The sequence below is a fragment of the Hetaerina americana genome, unplaced genomic scaffold (genome assembly GCF_022747635.1).
Source record: "Hetaerina americana unplaced genomic scaffold, ioHetAmer1.1.p SCAF_3, whole genome shotgun sequence".
In the NCBI taxonomy this organism is placed as follows: Eukaryota; Metazoa; Arthropoda; class Insecta; order Odonata; family Calopterygidae; genus Hetaerina; species Hetaerina americana.
Genome location: NW_027286874.1, coordinates 39,597,142 through 39,616,113, shown reverse-complemented (window position 1 = coordinate 39,616,113; position 18,972 = coordinate 39,597,142). Strand labels below are relative to the sequence as shown.

At 36.4% G+C, this 18,972-nt stretch overlaps 1 protein-coding gene across 2 annotated transcripts; it reads left to right on the top strand.

Moving 5' to 3' along the window:
* The first annotated feature begins 5,157 nt into the window (after positions 1-5,157).
* On the top strand, positions 5,158-18,763 carry Mlc1 (Myosin light chain alkali). 2 transcript variants are annotated; one of them, XM_071587340.1, is made up of 7 exons: positions 5,158-5,269; positions 5,537-5,564; positions 12,263-12,403; positions 12,871-13,038; positions 14,003-14,089; positions 15,967-16,033; positions 18,368-18,763. In XM_071587340.1, the coding sequence occupies exons 1-6, from the start codon at positions 5,267-5,269 to the stop codon at positions 16,011-16,013; spliced, it is 474 nt and encodes a 157-aa protein (XP_071443441.1). In that variant the 5' UTR covers positions 5,158-5,266; the 3' UTR covers positions 16,014-16,033; positions 18,368-18,763. The 2 variants fall into 2 exon arrangements, with proteins under 2 accessions (XP_071443441.1, XP_071443440.1); XM_071587339.1 differs by lacking the exon at positions 15,967-16,033.
* Positions 18,764-18,972: the final 209 nt, after the last annotated feature.

Sequence of the window (18,972 nt, the reverse complement as noted above, 5' to 3'; positions counted from 1 at the left end):
CTGTTGAGGACGAGGAAGGAGAAAAGGCTTGGTCGCCAACGCTCACCGACAGAGCTTCTTCACCCACGGAAAGCAGCTACGGGTCGAGCGCGGAAGACTCCCTGCAAGGCGAGACGGAGGTAGTGATGTCGGTGGTGGAGCCGACTTATGATTTGGCGGGGAGGGATGGTATCAAGGGGGAGCTCGACACGGTGGAAACTCCAAAGGAAAACTGCGGGAGGTTCTTTCTTCGGCCCGTTTCTAAGCCAGACTCAAAAAGACTCCAACTCTCGGGAGCAATGACGGAGCCTTCCCCCGAAGAGGGTATTGGACCAGAGGAAAAAATCATCGAGGACCAATATGCAAATGCCGCTGGATCTCAGATAGGAACCTCATTTGGTGAGGATTGCAATCAACTAGGAGCTGGAGAGAGGCCCGATAAGAGCACAACTAGCGCTCACTCTCAAATATTGGAGGCAAAAGATTTTGAAGATGCGATGGAAACTTTAAATTTTGATAAAAATATGATTAAAGAGCTGGTGAACAACGTATGTTGCTTTAGAGGGTCGAAACCTGATCACTTCTTTGAGAGGGGTACGAATTTAGAAGCAGAAGATATAGATGTATCTGAAAGGAGAAATGCTGACGACTTAACGGAATCAATTTTTAACAAGCAAGATGATCAAAATCAATGTAATATGAATAGATCATTTGAAATTGTGAATGCCAATAAGCCTAGTGTAAATGATGTCAACTGCAAAGAAGTAATTTTCGACGATCATGCACGCGAAGGAATCGAGAATTATATGCCAAACAGCATTTCTTCAAACATAATGACAAACGAAGAACAATACGATAGGGAAACGATTTCGGAACATGAATTGAAGAATAAAAAAATATCGGTTAGTAACGATAAGAAGCTGGCCAGAGGCCATTTCATATCTAAGAGCACTAATGAAATACTTTCCCAAGGGATAGATAATAAGGCAAACGCAGTGCTAGACGACCTTAATGTATCTTCCATAAGCTTAAGATCATCGTGCTTTTCCTTATGTGCGACAGAATATCAAATAAATTATCTCAGTGATGAGAACCTTCAAATGGTCAACATTCCACCTAACTTCAATCAATTCGAATGCTCGGGGGAAAGGCGCTTCGTAAAAACTAAGGGAGACGATGTTGCAATAAATATAATTGGAAATATGCCAAATGAAAGGAAAATTTCTGGGAATTTCTCCACAGAAAACATGCATCAAATTGGTGATTACCCTACAACAACGATAGGAAATGAAGCGATGTGCATGCCAGGAGAACATGGCACGTATATCGATATTCTTAAAAAGACGAGTGAATCCTTAAATCTTGAAGGGTCCCATTTAGAACGTGTACAGCAGACACTCCATCAAGAAATGAATGAAAATATCACCGCCGGAAACACTACTGGCACATTTACAGCAGTAAGGTCCGAAACCAGTAGAATTCTCGATGATACACATTCCACAGTGAAAGAAAGAATAAACCTACAGGGATTTAACGATGGACGCCCGCTAAAAGGGAACATAATTCAAAATCAAAAACAAGAAACTGATAGTGTAATAGAAGAATATCTGAAAGAACCATATCGGATGCGAGATGAATATAATTATGGGCAGATAATATATAGAAGGTCCGATATTGTTGAGGAGAGATCTGATAAATATAACTTTTCGTACTCCGAGGCGTGGATTGATTCCATGAATAGTTGGGACGTAAATTCAGCTGTAGTGGAAATGAATCAAGCCACAGAAAACTTTATTCCCAGGGGTGTGCACGGTGACGAATTCGTTCAAGTGACTGAAACTCGCGCCATGGAGACAAATATGCCGTCTGCGGTTACTGCTACTGATGAAATCACAACAGCGGCATTTACCTTGAATCCAATGAACTTGTGTAAAGGAACGAATGAGGTGGTTTGTGATGTAACCCTGTCTTCACAAAGGGTGGGAATTTCGCACGGCTACCACTCAAACGTAAACAAAATGGATGAAGCACCTCGTGGGGCTGACGACACTCCCAGAACTCCTATCCAAGTGAAAGAAGAAAAGGGGACGCCTCTTTATTTAGACAGTGCAAGAAGCGAATGCTCACAGACGTGGAAAAATGAAAGAAATAAACATGAAACAATCGCCAACGGAGGTAAGGATGATAGACAAGATCGTATTGAGAATGACCGCATTTTGACTATCGGGGATGAAGCGGAAATCACATCAAAATTTGCTGACACTGAATGCTTTGCGAATTCATCAGCATCTAATGAAACTTTGAGGTATCCATCAACTCAAAACGAGGAGCACGAAAAGGACGTTTTACACGAAACAACGTGGAATTTTGATGATGATCCCTTTCCTAAAATGAAAGTACTTTGTGATAAAGAAAACCTTTTGCAAACAAAATGCAACGCTTACAATAATAACATTATGCAGGGAGAAATTGAATTTTTTACGGAGGATTTTGTAGTTGATAGTGATTTAAGAGTATGCGAAAATGAACACGCAGCGGAACTAGAAGCTAAAAGGACAGTGATAATATCAAAATTTCCCCGCAATGAAAGCATAAATATAAATTTACACTGCGATAATTCTGTTGAGCGAGTGCAGAGTGGACATAGTTATACTCTGGAAAAAACACAGGTTTGTTCGATCGAGTCTGACTTTATTTCAAGTGAGCTCGAATCTAAGGTAGGCGACACGAACGAGAATTTGGTGAAAAACTGTGAATATGAGGCATTCCTTGGCAAGGAAAATCGAAACACACACAAAGATGGAGGGTATGATGGCATCCCTACAGTTGAAGGAATTGAAATTACAGTTAAGCAAAGCAATCCAAACTTTAATTCGCGTGAAGACTTGACAATCAATGAAAAGAAAGTCACTGAAATATTCCATAAAAGCCAATCTGTCCTTGATGATATTCGGCATATTCAGCCTCCTGCGACATTTATTTATGACGGGTGCATTCATTTGCTAGCTGAATCAGAACTCAATCAAAATGAAGACAATGAACACATCGAAATCACAGCCAATAAGCGAGGAGAACGTCAACAGTTCGAAGCTATTTTACAAACGACTGACGAGATAACACGACGATATGAAAGTCTGAAAAAATGGAGACTTTCATTTTCAAACGATCTAAGTGATGATTATATTGCTCACACCGAAGGACTCACAAATAATAATTTCAATATTCCAGCCGAGTCACTCTGTGAAGAACATGACTGTAGAACAAATAAACCCTGGGAGATGAAAGGAAAATCTGACGTTGATCAAGCGGACTATGATTTCATCGAATCCCTGGAGAAAGCTCGGACTCCTCAGTGCAAGCCAGTGGAAAACAAAGTCAGTGATCAAATATTCCGATGCATGGAAGAGATAAGCGACGGAAAGCGGCACTCTGCAGCCGTATCCGTTCAGAGGCACTCTGTTGATTCCTCCGTATTACCGCATGCAAAAGAGAAGCGCGAAACGAACGATAAAGATGACGGGAGGCATGCAGAAATCATATGCCCCGAAATCCACGTGTCCACCGATGGGCTGCCGTCGTCCGAAAATACCGTCAACACCTCGCAAAGGGTCGATGTAGCGATCTTAGCCCCGCTCGCGACAAAGGAGAAGGCATATGAGACCACCGCCGTCGAACAAGCTGGGCTGTGTTATGTGATAGGGGGCGACGGAACGGGTACCAACGCAATCATCGTGAGCCAGGGTGACGAAAAGGACAACACAATCACATTAAAGGAAGTTGGCGACGATGTCGGCGGCAGGGACACCAACATGGCCGACCTCATGGATGACCGCTTGAAAATCCGGCGGGTTGCACAGAACGCCTGCGGCTTGGAGTTACCCACGGTGAAAGAGAGCGGCGGGGGTGCGAGGAGCAAGTCCCTATCAAGAAAGGAGCCCGCCGAGCCTGAGTGGTGCGGGAGGAGGGAGGGGCGCTCGGGAGGAGGCTTGCCGGGGCATAAGCGCAAAAGGAAAGGCGGAAATGAGACGTCAGAGGTGCGAAGAGGGTCTTCCAAAGAGGCGAAGAGTGGGAGGGCGAAGGGGGGGCTCCGGGAGGTCGAGGGAAAGACGGATAAGGAGTGCCTGGGTAGGCACGAGGGGTGGAAATTCGGTCGTCGAATGAAAAACTTTGTCTTCTCGGCTCTCGGGGTGCAGCGATCACCCAAGCACTAATTACTCCGAATCAATCCAAGGGCGAATAAAAATGAATGCTCTAACCTTGCCAGGAGCGCTAAAAACGAAATTCTTGGGTGTTGAGTCAAAAGAAGCGTGGTCCACCACGCTCTAAAAATAGGTTCGGTAACGGGGTTTGCCTCGCCTTTTGCCATAAAAGTTCTTTATCCCAGATCATGTTGAACAGATCATACCGAACCAATCAGACCTCTCTTTGAATGGTTATTAATTTTTTAAATTCGTACTATAATAGCGCTATATGAAAAGGGCTCCTGGTCCATTGAGACTTTCGTCCTACTTAGCTCGTCCATTGTAAAAGAAAAAAAATAGCATCTCGTCCCAGGCATCCTTCAGTCGGGCCACAATGGATATTCTTGGGTACCTCCAGAGACAAAAGTAAACCACACCCATGACCGCCTCTCAATCTGGCCAAAAGTTTGGCAAAAGTTTCCGTGGACCCAACCAACGAAATTTGTTTCTAATTCTTTTTTTAAGCCTTCATATTATGTGGAATAAAACTTCTTTTTAAGTAATTTGAAAGTTGTTTTCTTTTAATAAAATAATATAACCTTTATGAGCTTAAAATGTGAGAGAGCCTACGCATGAATGTTTGCTTTTAGTGTACCCTCACGTTGGAATATATTCACCCTGAATTCCATGGCAGTGAAATAATTCTTTTAAGAATAAATAATGAGCTTTAAATGGAAGGGAATGTGTGACAGACAGGGTGGTTGTCTGACGGGCCCAAATGATGAACACTGTTAACTGCCAACAGATTCCCCAGGGTCCATCTTGTCCTACTTTTGCGTGATCGTATTGCCGGAACCCTCGGCTCGTGGGTATTTCACCCAGGGGGCCAGGCGGGGGAGGAGAGGATGTGGGTGGGGGGCGAGGGGAGGAATGGTGGGGGTGAAGGCGTCATCGTATATGGGGCCTGAGGAGCGCCGGACTAGGAGGTGACTGTCGCGCCATCTACCAGGTTAAAAGCGGCGGACCAAACAACCTCCCTTCCACTTCTGGTCCAAATTCCGCTCCGGAGCAGCTAGTCACGTAAAGGGAGTACTTAGGCAGAAGCAATGGTGAGTTGGCTCTTCCCTATCCACGGTGTGAATGTAACCCGAATGATATTTATGCGTGACTTTCCTGCATTTCTTCAACGGGATAATTTTATGTGCAAACAGAACGTGGACGCATGCGGAGGAAATATTTATGCTAACAGAAATGCGCACTCTTTGTCTCGATCAACTTGTGCCTTTCGCTAATAGTGGCAGATATTAAACACCATAAAGCAACAAAGAAGCCACAAAAAACGAAGTAACTAATTCATTGCTCTCATTTTTCTTCAGGCGGACCTCAGCGCAAGGGATGTTGACCGTAAGTAGAGTGGATAGTAGAGTCGATAAGAAAATGTAGTGAAACAAAATTGTGTGACTGTGGAGTCTGTTTCGTACTTACTGAGTTTTGTGAAGAGGATTTCAAGTGTTAAAATGAGTGGCATGCTTCAAGAGGAGGCGACGGATAATCGATAGTTATTCCACGAATGCAATAGCTATTCCATTCCAGACGGTTCGTGAGGGTATCGTAAGGGTTTTCTCTCCGCCAGGGAATTCACAAAATCCACTCTTACCGAGCGGGGCGCGCGTGCATCAGCTTGCGGCGCGCTAATTATAACGTGGGCATATAAGGAGTGCGTCGGAAGGGAGGGAGGGAGGGCGGATGGAGAAGAATGGGCAATCGTCCTTCGAAGCGCGGCGGAGGAACACGAGCAGAAGGGCTAAACTTAGCGCGGCCTCGAGCTCATTGGATATTTAAGGAGCTCTTTCGGGCATCTCCGAGTTTCCTGAAAAGAATGAGCCGGGCCAAATAATAATTTGCACCAATGAGGAAAAGAGTGTGTGGCCGGCTGGGCTATGCATGAAATCCGGAAAATGAGAAGATTGGGGATTGTATTTACCTTTAGTTTTCACCGCACGCAATATAAAGAAAGTGATGTGAGATAAGCGTCATATGTTTCGGCTCAAGAGGATTATCAGTGTACATTTTTAAATTGAAATTAAATGCCATACATTTAGCTAATGATTTTTTAAATAAGTTTTTTTGAAAGTCATTAATATTTTTTCGCGAGTAAAGAAAAAAATCGGGTTGACTTAAAATCATAAGACATTATTTGAAATATTTATGACTACATTTCTGGCTTAAGGAAATACAATTTTATATTCCAATGTCGTAAACTTCCAGAGTATATTTCAGGGACGATCATGACTCTTTGAAATTTAGCTCGGGCTTATAAATGACTTATTGAGCATGGACCCTAAATATGGACTTATGGTTATTCCAACAACGTTCAATATTTATAATAAATCTCATCGTTCACTCATGATAGCTTTCAAAATTGATCGCAATTGATGAAGCAGAATTAAAAAAAATTATTAGAACACGATTTGAGCTTTTAATATTGGCGATCTCTGTCCATAACATTCAACAATATTTTATGATTTGCGCGTAGTATCAAATTAATATTCTATTAGAGTAATGACATAATTTTTAAATGCGCCAGTTACTCCTTCAATGGCAAAAAGACTTAGTTGGGGGAGGTCAAGGGAGCTTGAAGGATTAATTCTTCGGTTTGAACATGAACAAAGCGTGATTTAAATACAAATGGCATACATTTCTGAATCGATGAAATTAATGAGTGAATAACTTGCAAAATGTGATGAGGAAAAATTTTGTGCTCCAGATTTTTTCTTTAAATGGATTACCACTACAACTGAGCGCAGTAAACAGGATAAAACGGGAAAGTAAAAAGGGTTACGAGATAGCCATTTTGATACTCAGGAAAAGTGGGCTACAAAGTGATCAAACGAACAAACCTTGTGTTGGTGATAAATTTCAACTCAACTTTCAGTCATGAATGAAAGAGACGGCATAAATCTTACATCATGATTTTTACCTGGATTTGCTTGCGTGATAAAAGTGGAGTTCGTGCTGGCTCAATTAAATCACGAATGTCTTACGTCCCTCAATGAATCACGAATATCAATGATTAGACCTCTCGTAGTGCAGATGGGTTTATATCTTAATCGAATTGTTAGGATTAGCATGTCATTAATGAAACATCGTTGTTACAAGATTCGATTGTTCCTTTTGTAAAATTTAGCTTTAGTGAAACGTCAAAAGAAAATATTCTAAAATTAAAAATTGCCACATCCTTATATATTAAACTCCATAAATATTTATATAATAGTTTTTTCATGTTGTTTCCTCATTAAATTCACTACTTACTAAGGAACATTTAGAAAAGGTTTGAGTAAGAATCTTGCATAATCTTCAGACAAGAGCATTTGCAAATTATCGCGTCTTTTCTCCTGACTATTGTTTCGGGCTAATTTAATTTATGCCAGTTCCCCATCTTTTTAGTCCATTCTCGGCGATCATGTTTCCTTGCGCTCTATTGTGATGGCAATCGCCAAGGCGTCACTGTTTCAATATCGTAACTAATACTTGCAATATAGTTTATTTAAATCAACTGAAAATAATATTTCTTAACATTCCATGCATTAATGAATGAGTGTTGAATGCCTCTTCACTATGAATAGTCTTCGTTTTGTGTTTATTCCCATGCACTATGTGAACGGTGTAGCAATCTCTTAATTCAATTCTCAGTTCCTGTGACAGATGTAATATTAGAGGAAACTTATATTTTCCATAAAACTTTTTGTATTGATACGTACCTTCCACCCTCCTTTGCGCCTATCTACTGAGGGGTCATGGGGCATTATTGTATCGTAGTTTAAAGAACGCGAACCAAATGAAAAACATGGTTCTTGTCATTTTGCCGATTGCCCCGATGGAATATGAGAGTGACGCAATCAATTCCAAATCCATTAAAAAGGAAATTTAATGATCCAACTTGTTTTGTTCATTGTGCGATTTCTGAAGCAACGCATCGCATGTTTCACTGGTCTACCATGTCCCATTTTATAAATTTGCTCTTCCTAACAATTCATTTCATTCAATTAGGGGCACTAAATGATTAATTTTTTTTCTTAAAAGTTTTTCATGCTCAATTACTATTTGATGGGTTAATCGTTTAGTAAATAATGTTTTATACCGTTCACAAATCGATAATCTCCATATTTTTGAACTCTTTTTGTACCTTATGGAGTAAATAAGATAACAGTCAAGTCCAGTTTTATTTTCAAACTTACATTAACTTTAATTGAATGTTAGTGTTTTCATACCAAAATCCTGGTAGAGTAGTGGTGTACAGCACAATGAATAGTCACAATAATAAGGAAAAACAACGGAATATTGGGAGATTTAATCTAAATAACTTTCAAAAAACACTGATCCATTATGATTTCTTCTTCCGCATTGTTGACGGAGATGGCGCAATAGAAATGTGCTCTAAACATTCAGTCAGCTGTGATCGTTCATGTTAACGAGTCTGATCAATTTCTTCAATTGACGCTTTTAATTTCTGTTCCTCTTTGATTACTATTTAGTACTGTTTTTAAGTATAACGATTTCTCAAAGCATGTATTGCAAATCATATATTTTTCTTTTTCTATCTTTGATCTAAACACCGGACGACATCGTTTGCTTGGATAATGTAAACGTATAACCGATACGTGTGTCTGGATTGAAGGACGGCTTTGCCAGCTTGGGCTAATGGATGAATTATAATAGTTCAGAAAAGATAATATTAGGTATTAAATGTCGTGGCAAATAAAACTGTCACGGTAAATGAAACAAAGTCCATCGAATTTCAATTGGAAAAACTACAAAACAATATCTAGCGTCCATCCCTACCCTACCTTAATTTTTAATAAATTTTTCCATACCAATTGACTAATATCATATCTACGTCCCTACCCACCAACCCAAAGGTCACGGGTTTAATTCCCGCCTAGGTAAGGTTTACTCCTCCTAGGGCATGGGTATTTGTAATTGTCTTCAATGTTATATTTAGGGGTTAAGTGGTAGTAGGGACTCTCAATCTTGCTTCGATGAAGACGTAATATAACAATATATATCAAAGCGGAGAATTTAGGTCCTTCATTTTACACCAAACACTTTTTCACGATTGATGCTCATTTAAAAAATTCCAATCATGAGAAATAAAATAAATTATTCAGTAATTACAACCTAACTCTTGGCGTGGTATGAGGCCATTTGAGTGCGTTGTCATTCGTAGTTAGGAACTACTATTAATATGTGGAAAATAGTGTAGTGTTGTTGCTAACAATCAGGGGTAAAGATTTTTCTTGTAAAGCAATGTGAGGCCAAGAGAAGGCTGCCTTCTCCATTACAATGCTTCCCTTTCCCGGATCGCTGTCGACTAAAAACGGCCGTTCAGCAAGGGAGGCAAACGGTAGTAGCGCTTCCATTTTGATTAGCGAGACTACGTCAAAGCTGGAAACTTTCCAAAAACACTAGGCGCATTTTTAGAAGCACTATTTCGCGAAGTTAAGTCAGGACGTCGCCCAATGCTTCCACTGAATGCTTCTGTTAATTCATCGATTCCATCCTCAAGTTTTTTCATTAATGCGTCTGCGATGACGCCATCTGTTACATGATACCTGCTACATATTGCGTGTTACATATTACATGATAATAGGAGGAATTGAAGTTTGTTGTAATATTTTCATTATAATGAAGAGATTCGTGGCGAAGGAAGACGGCTCATCGATATAGATAGATGATAATGGAACATAGATAAGAACCAACAATAATGAGGCATGTTAAGATCATAAGTGATCGTTCACGTCTTTCGTCTTAATATTGTAAAAGTTATTCAATTCATTCGATATCTGAAAATACTCACGACTAAAATTTTACTCCGGCGAGGAAAAAGATTATTCTTTGGGATATGCCTAGGTGAATGACCCCAAGAGGACAAGTATGAAAGCTAGTTGACTGAATACGTAACTGCCGAGTTTTGAGAATACTCAAGGATTTCTTATTAACTGCACGATACTGAAACTTCAAGAGACTCTAATTAGTGTGATATGATTCGACAAAGAGAGGTTAATAGCATCAGTCAGGCCATGACAAGAATAAAAAAAACCTGATTTTTAACAGCAGGCTAACTTTTTGCGGAAAGCTTTATCACATCATTTTGTTCTGATTTGCGATGCATTAACGATTTAATTTGTTACAAATATTTGTCAGTGGAATTTATTTTCACTAAAGCGAAAATGTATCAATTTCTCATTTCAGTCGCCCCTACGTATCAAAAGAACGGAAATATTCTTTTCGTCCCGATTAAATGAAATATCAGTACCTCATTATCTTTTCCGAATGGGTAGATAATTTCCCGCATTTATCGCCATTCATGAACCAAGACGACTCCTATAATTTAAGGGAAGATTTGGCCAATAACCACTAGGGAAGAGATCGTAGCCGACGCAAAGCTGAACATGAGATTTGTGTCCTCAGTGTGCTATTTGTGTAATGAAGCCAAATAACATCAGGCCTGGGTTAATAATATTTCTCTAAAACGAAAAAATCTTGTTTGTCACCTTCTATTAGCTCAGACAATTACAGTTTAGCTCGATTTCAAATTGAGCTATATTTTACAATGAAAAGTTAAATAATATCTACTGGCGTAATCGCTCCCAACTTACAGATCGATAGGTACACGTATATTGTGCACAAATTATCTCAGACAAATTTTGAACGGGAGTCGAATTTCAAAAATAATACGGGAGATCTGATCAGCAATTTATCATACTTAGAATTCATCTGTTACTCTGATGTAATCCCAGGAGTGTGTAACACGAACGTTGAAAAAATATTTTTGGCCCTCCTTTTAGTGTTACAAAGGAACCGTAGAGCGTCTTTTTTCTTACCGAATGCATAGGAACTCATCCCAAGTGTTTCAGCATAAATGTAATGATGGCCAATATTAATATTTTAATGAACACCACGTTTATTGAACGTAACATAATGTCAAATCAATAGCACAAGAGCTATTTCACAGGAAAGTGGGAGAATAGCACATTTGTAATGTAGAGTAACATTACAATTACGAGACGGCGCACTGGAATACGTCCGGTGTTTATATTTCCCCGCAATCTTAGAATATTACCATTTCATTAAAAATCATGTTCCATAGTTGAGATTTAACTTTCAGGAATAAGCATGTTACGGTCCGTTTCTCAAGTTTGGGTGAAATTTTTTGTAACTCCTTGGGTTTGGAGCTTGACTGCGAAGGTCAATGTACTAGAACTCGGCAAGGGAGGATGGAATTATTCACAATTCCTACGCGCAGTATATCACTGGATGCACACCGCGCGAAATTGAATGATAATTGCTAATACGGAAAGTACTCATAATAATTTGAAACTTTTGAAACCACCGTAATTTTTTAACTCAATTGGTCGGTTTCAAGGAATTTGCTCAAGTTCTTAGATTTCAAAATTTTATTTATTTTCTACAAATGAAATTCCATTCTCTTGGATTAGACCAAAAATAATTTCAGTTCTTTCGATTAATATTCAATATACTTTAATACATTTATTTCTAATAGAAATTGTTTTCATTGGCTGTGGCAGATAACTTCCTTAATTCATTATATAAAATGGTAAGATCATTGTATTACAATTTGAGCAAAGTAAACAGGTGCGCGTATTTGTTACTACTTTCTTACGTTTCCATAAAATGTAATACATATTTTGAAACTATCCAAAACCTTATTTGGTAAAAATGCATTAAAGACTAGGGTACAATATTTTTAATCATGATATAATGAATAAATGAAAATTTCCAAAAATTGAATGCCATGGTGCAAAGGGTCTTAATTATGACTGCAAATAAATTATTGAAATTTTGACTGAAAGATAGAGCACAGTAAATAATCCTATACTATTTAAAAATACAATTACCTCATATAATTATATTTTCAAAACCGAAGTTTTATAAATAGACTTATTTAATTTATTTAGCATAAAAACACTTCTAATGGACCAGGGGGTTAATTAGCACTAAAATGTCAGTCTAGAATGATTTAGTAATAAAATTGATTGAACTAGCATTTTGACTTTCTTAAGCAATGAATTCTTTTCTAGGGGCATCATTCGCATTCTCAATTTATGACTTTGAGGGAAATGGCACCGTGGACGCCTTCTATATTGGAGATGTCCTCAGAGCACTTAACCTCAACCCAACACTTGCTGTTGTTGAGAAGATGGGTGGCACCAAGAAGAAGAGTAAGTGCAAATTGTTGTCTTCACTACTTCTGTTTTTTTTTAAATCAATAAGTTTGCAAGGTGGAAATTTTTGTTTAGAAATATAAACCTGATGAAATCTTTTTAGCATGGATAAAAAACTAATCTCTGATGATAAGAGAGGACACATTCATATGTTAGAATATTTGACTTTATTGGAAATCATTCATCAGAATCATGATATTTTTATTTCTTTGCAATCATTTAATCAATGATAAAAGCTTTACCGCTCACTGGAAAATGTTTGCACTGTTGTTCTATATTAAAATATATTGCTAAATGAAATATTGTTGAATACCCATGTTTTCCTCATAATAAATGATTTGAATAAAAGAAGAACAATAGTTGTTTAAGATGAGTTTTGTATGTATTGTTAGAGTGAACAACATATTTTTGATTTCATTGCTCATTTGCTAACAAAAATTTTAATTCTTTTGTTTCCTTAACAGACGAGAAGAAGCTGAAGTTGGACGAATTCCTTCCAATTTTCTCCCAGGTTAAGAAGGAGAAGGAGAGTGGCACATATGAAGACTTCCTTGAGTGTTTGAAGCTGTATGACAAGGCTGAGAATGGACTCATGCTGTCCGCTGAGCTCTCTCACACCCTCCTTTCCCTTGGTGAGAATATTGTAACCCCTCTGTATCCTATTCCAGGAAATTTTTATTAGATAGTAAAGTAATATCTACATAATTTAAAGCTTATGACTTTAATAATAAGATTGTGGTGCACAAAACTCAAAGTGGATTTACTTCTTTATATATGGATACCCATAAATCCATAGGGTAAATTAATTTTATGGGCACTGGATATCATCCATTTTTTTTCCAATAATAACTTTTGTACAATGGAAATAGTTCGTTTTATAAATCTTATCTAAATCTGCAGAAGGCATAATAAGAATTTATTATCCTTTGGTCTTTTTTCTGTACCTTAGAGCCCATTATTGAGATATCATTTCTCTAAATCAGTATTTCCTACACTTATTGATCATGAGCATAGGGTTCATACTGAGACTTGCTCATCTACAGTCAACTTTGCATTAATTAGCGATTTATAACAAACAAAGGCAAAGTCAAGCTTAGATGATAAACTCTCGTTGCAGGCATATTTCTCAATATTTTCCAAACCCTGTTACCCAAACCGTTATTATATAGTGCAGTTATTTTAAAACTTTGAAACTAAGCTGAGGTCCTGAACAACTACCTTGAACTCTCATTTGTGTTATGAACCATAAGTCAGAAAGTCACTATAATAAAAATGCATTCTGCATATCAGCAATACAAGGGAGGAATTATACAGAAAAATTACTGCTATCTTAAAATTTAAAACAACATTTGAAAAATAAAATGAATATCTGAAAAATGATATGCATTTTGAAATTGTGAAAATGTGCGCCTTCAATTTCATGCAGCAAAAATCAGTTGAAATTATTGTGTTGCATTTGTCTAGTCATTAAGTTAAACTCTTCTCCTACATCGTCATTAGTTATATAGTGATAAGAGTACACTTGATGACATTGCTGGTATAGTGAATGCTTGAATTCTATTGTTTGAAAGTTTCATAATCATTTATATATTCTAGGTGAGCGCCTCACTGACGTAGAAGTAGAGTCCATCATGAAGGACTGCTGTGATCCTGAGGATGAAGATGGATTCATCCCATATGCTCGTAAGCTTTTAGAAAGTGATAAAATTCACTTGCCACACCCTACTCACTTTTGTCTCCCATTAGACACAGGAGAGAAAGTGTTCCTAGGGTGCTCTGCTAGAAGATTACATTAGTTAGCAAGCAAATTAAGGGAGGTTTTGCAAATAATCAGTTTCCTATAAAAAAATCTGATTTTTAATTATAGCTTAATTCATGAAATTAAATTTCCAATTAAAAATATTTGTATCAATACTTAACTTTAATTTTAATTACCTAGTGAATTATATTTGGTAGTGTAACATTGATGAAGAAAGAACATATTTTTTAAACTGTTATCTAGAAGAGGAATTTCCCTGGGCAGAAATGCCAGCTTGATATTTACTTTTTAGTTCTGAGAAAAAATACCTTGAGCTGAGTTAAATGAAGGCTACTTTGGATATACTCTGAGGGGTTTTGCTTCATTTCCTCTCGGTAATTATAATGATGATTGACCTATGAGACTCAAAGAAATAATTATTGTTTTAGCATTAAATATGATTTTAAGCTTTAAGCATAATTTTCTTCAAAAATTTCAGCAAGTCACTAAAATTATTAAGAAGTAAAGTCATTTAAACCAAGTTTCTTGACTAAGTCAGATGAATTTGTACAATTTTCAAATAAGTGGGCATTTGTAACAGTTTTCTCATGATTCCTTTTCAGGCAAAGAATTGTGCATGCCCATTTCAATCCAATAACAAGTTATATTACTTGATGTAGGGTGTATAGCATAACCTATACAAATGTTAGAAATCAGTATACATATTACAGAACATTGTTAAATTGAAATGTCCTTATTTTATGATAAAATTTTCATACCAATGCGCGAAAACAGAATTTGTTCTTCTCCTATTCCAAGTTTTGAACATGGAAAAAAGCCCTTATATATTCTAATATTACGATGCCACTATTTAATTTTTAATACATGCATAGGTAAACTATGGTGGCCCTATTATCTTCATTAATAATTTTATTTGACTTGCTGATTTCAAAGAGGCCAGGCAGAGAAATATCTGGTAAAGTATATAAAAAACCTTTACTGCACCGATGTAGTATTATATCTGCACTTAATGTATACCTACATTCGGATGAATTTCTTTTTAAACATTCAAAATCCCCCTACTAATAAATATTATGTTGTTCCCTTGTCATTAGTCCATGGGCATGATGTCAATGGTGATAATACCTTTTCTCCTACATAAAAGTGGTTTTTATATGCATCTAAGTTTGAAAAAATGAGCAAATACCAAAATATTTTGCAGAAATGCTTCAAAGATTCGATTAAATTTAATATTTTTAGGGTTAAAACAGGATATAAATTTAAAATTCTGGAAAAACGATTGCCATAACACAAAGGATTGGTCCCTTGTTTACTGTATTTCATAAAGTGAAGCTAAAAATGTTCTTTTAAGAATTAGAATTTAGGTTAAATATACTTTTTTTTATATGAGGAATAAAATATTCAACATTCATTTTGAATAACATGGACATCTTTTATGATTCCTTAATTGCTTTGGAAAAAAAAACAAAAAGTCAAATTTATAATTTAAAATGTAACTTATTTTGCAATATTACATAATTAGATGATATTTCTTAGGCAATCAATAATTTTATTTTTTTTAGTCTAGTTTATATGTTGTAATTTGAAATTGATTAGTTAAGACAATGCACATACACAATAAAAGATCACTAAATGTTTATGAATAGATGCAGGTTAATTAAAAATCATTAGCATGTGAGTTTTGACCATTCCCTATGTTGTCCAGTTTTGGGTAAATATTTTGTTGTATTTTGTCTCCCCTGAATGATATGCACTCAGTGTAGAATCCTTTACCCTATCCAAATGTGCACATTTTTTGTAGCCTTCCTGAAAAAGCTCGCAGCCGGACCATTCCCAGAAGCCAATTAAGAACAAAAATGGCAAGACATGTGAGTAAAATGTTAAGTATTTGGAAAATTTGGCAAGATTTAACAAAAGCTTTTGAATTTTGAAGCTTTATAGCACACGTTTAAAATTGGCTGCTTTATGTGGATGTACTAAGGCATTAAATTATTGTCTGATTGAAGAGTTAAGCTTCTAATGACTTCTCTTCTTTAAGTGCTGCTTCCAGACAACAGAGTTTTTGGGCCATCACATGTTTATTGTTAATTTGTAAACTATACAACAGAAACTGCTATCAGTGAGCATTGTGATACTTCTTCATATTCTTTCGGGTCCACGGATCTTTTTCAATGAGTATAAATATCTAGATAACTGAAAACATGTGACCATGAAACTGTTTTACATTATTTTATGGAAAGATTGCCAATAAAAATATATATTATAGCTGAGGATACCATGTAAATGGCATTAATATGAATATGTGCTATGCTTAAACAGATCTGAGTCACTTAGGATCATAAGTTAGACCTACGTTGGAACTGTAGCCTTGGATTCCTGAGGGTTCTGTGGAATCCACTTTGTTTGCCCATGCCTTATTTATATATCAACTTCATAAATTTCCACAGTATATTACCTTGTGACATGTTAATAATCATGCATCTATATAACCTCAATTAGTAATAATACTCTGCCTTATAAACTCATGTGAAGTTTGAAATATGACTAATCCTAATTTCTGTTAACAATACCTTAGTATAAATTTCTTCTTTACACACCAGCATCCATCAAGCTGATTTTCTGAAAGTAAAAATTTATAAAACTGTATGGATATACAAACATAAACTTCTGAGGATTGTAAAAATCAGAAGATAATGTCTAGTAATGAAAAGGGCTTACTATAGCAAGTTGTCTATACACAAAACCACGTAATAGGGCTTTTATTATATAGTTAAAAAAGGTGATCATAGTCTGAGGAAAAAGATAAGGGCTTGAACTAATCATAGGGAGGACTTTCATTGTGAAATGTCATATATGTGTGGGACATAGTGTATACAGAAATAAATATAAATGGTCATTAAATTAAAGAGAGGTGTGAATGAGGACTTTTGACAATAAAAGTTTTGCATTAGCTTTCTTCAGCTATTTTTGATTGGAGGCTGACATTTCAGGAGAGTCTTAAGTGAGAGAGTATATGGTTAGGTATTTTGGTATTGGCAATTCTTTAGGTATATGGGACATCTGAATGTGAAGGCGAGGCAAGTGGTCACAAAATTTGGAGAAAAAGGGCTCATCTGCAAGTTTTGGAAAGTGTTCTAGCAGAGGTTTTTTAATTGATGGATTTTACGGGTTCAGATGGCTTAAGATTACAAAGCACATTGGTATTGGGTGTGGGTTGTTGTGTGTATTCTAAAATCAATGTTATGGCATAGGATTTCCAAAGGTGCTGCCAACACAATTAATAGGGGAAACTTATCTATTTTGAAAAAGTGGATGAGATATCTTTAGAAGTTACATGTACCACAGGCACAGTTGGAGAAATATTAATAGAAGTATAATAAAGTATAGAAATAGATAGGATAATTATATGGTGTATGGAGAATGGTAAGTATTGACATTAAGGGAGTGTTGGTTGGTTTGCTCATTAGGCATGTATGAATGTAAGGAAATTACCATTAAAATTGATGTTGTAGGTGTCCAAAAAGGAGACAGTGACGATGCTGCAAGTAGTGTGAAATAGTGAAACAGAGGAGGAGTTGAGGAGAGAGAGGAAAAGTATCATCGCAAAAAGAGAAAAATAAATGATATTAGATTATTTAAAAAAAAGCAGCTACCAACTTTTTCATGAGAAAGCATTTATGAATTCTCTAAAAGGATTAACTGTTCCCAAACTTCAATTGAGAAGGCCATGTAAATCTTTATGTTTTTAACAATATTTCTATGTACTGATTGGATATGCTGTTTGAGATGTGTGGAAATCAGCAAATTGTTATTTTTTAAGAGTCAATGTAGTGTCTTTGATTAACACTTTGTTGCTCAACAGATAACATTTGAGTGCTAAGTTAATAGTGAAAACCATTTTGTGTTACTCAATGAGTAACATAGGTTCTGAAATTCATAGGCATATATGTGTAAATAATAAGAAAGAAGATTGTAAATCCAAAGTTCACAGTCATATTATCCATCATAATCAAACAATAAACGCATGCACATTATTCTGGCTTATTTTGATGTTCATATTGCAGAAAATAAGAGAAGTTTAATGTTGCTTATCATGAATAAATATAGTTTCATTCCCTTAGTTATATTGTGCAATTTTAAGATGGACTAGTTTCAATTCTACCTCATCAAAATCTAACATTGAGTACCTACTTCTTTTACAGCCTTTCTTCAGAAAATGGTTGCTGGTCCATTCCCAGAGCCACCACCTGAAGAGAAGAAGGAATAAAATGAAATACCAGCAATTACAGACTCAATTTTTGAGTTTCCTAACATCAATTAAAAATAAATATGGTTAAAATCATCTTATGGCCATAATCAATGTTTTCATTACAAACATATATCATTGAAATCTTGTAAAAATAAAATCTGAAATTTGTATGTTTGATTTTCTTATTTAGAAAATGGAAAATATACCGCACTTTAAAATTCTTCAATGGCCCTCTATGTTATGAGGAATTGCAATGTAAGGGAAATATTTTGAAACCATCATATTTGTCAATTGAAAATGTAACTGCTCCCAGTCATTAAATAAAATGAGGCCATTATTAGATTATGAATGGTTGATCAAAATGATTCAAATTTTCAATTTAAAATGTTGACATGGACAATACCTACCTACAATGAGAGGTCACATTGGCAAAGGCACACATTGCGTAAATGGGTACCTACCTGCAGGAGACTTTACAATCTATGAATTAAGAGAAGTAAAGTTACTATAAACTTGGATTTGCACATTATAGGGACTGGCACAGATGATTAAACTGAT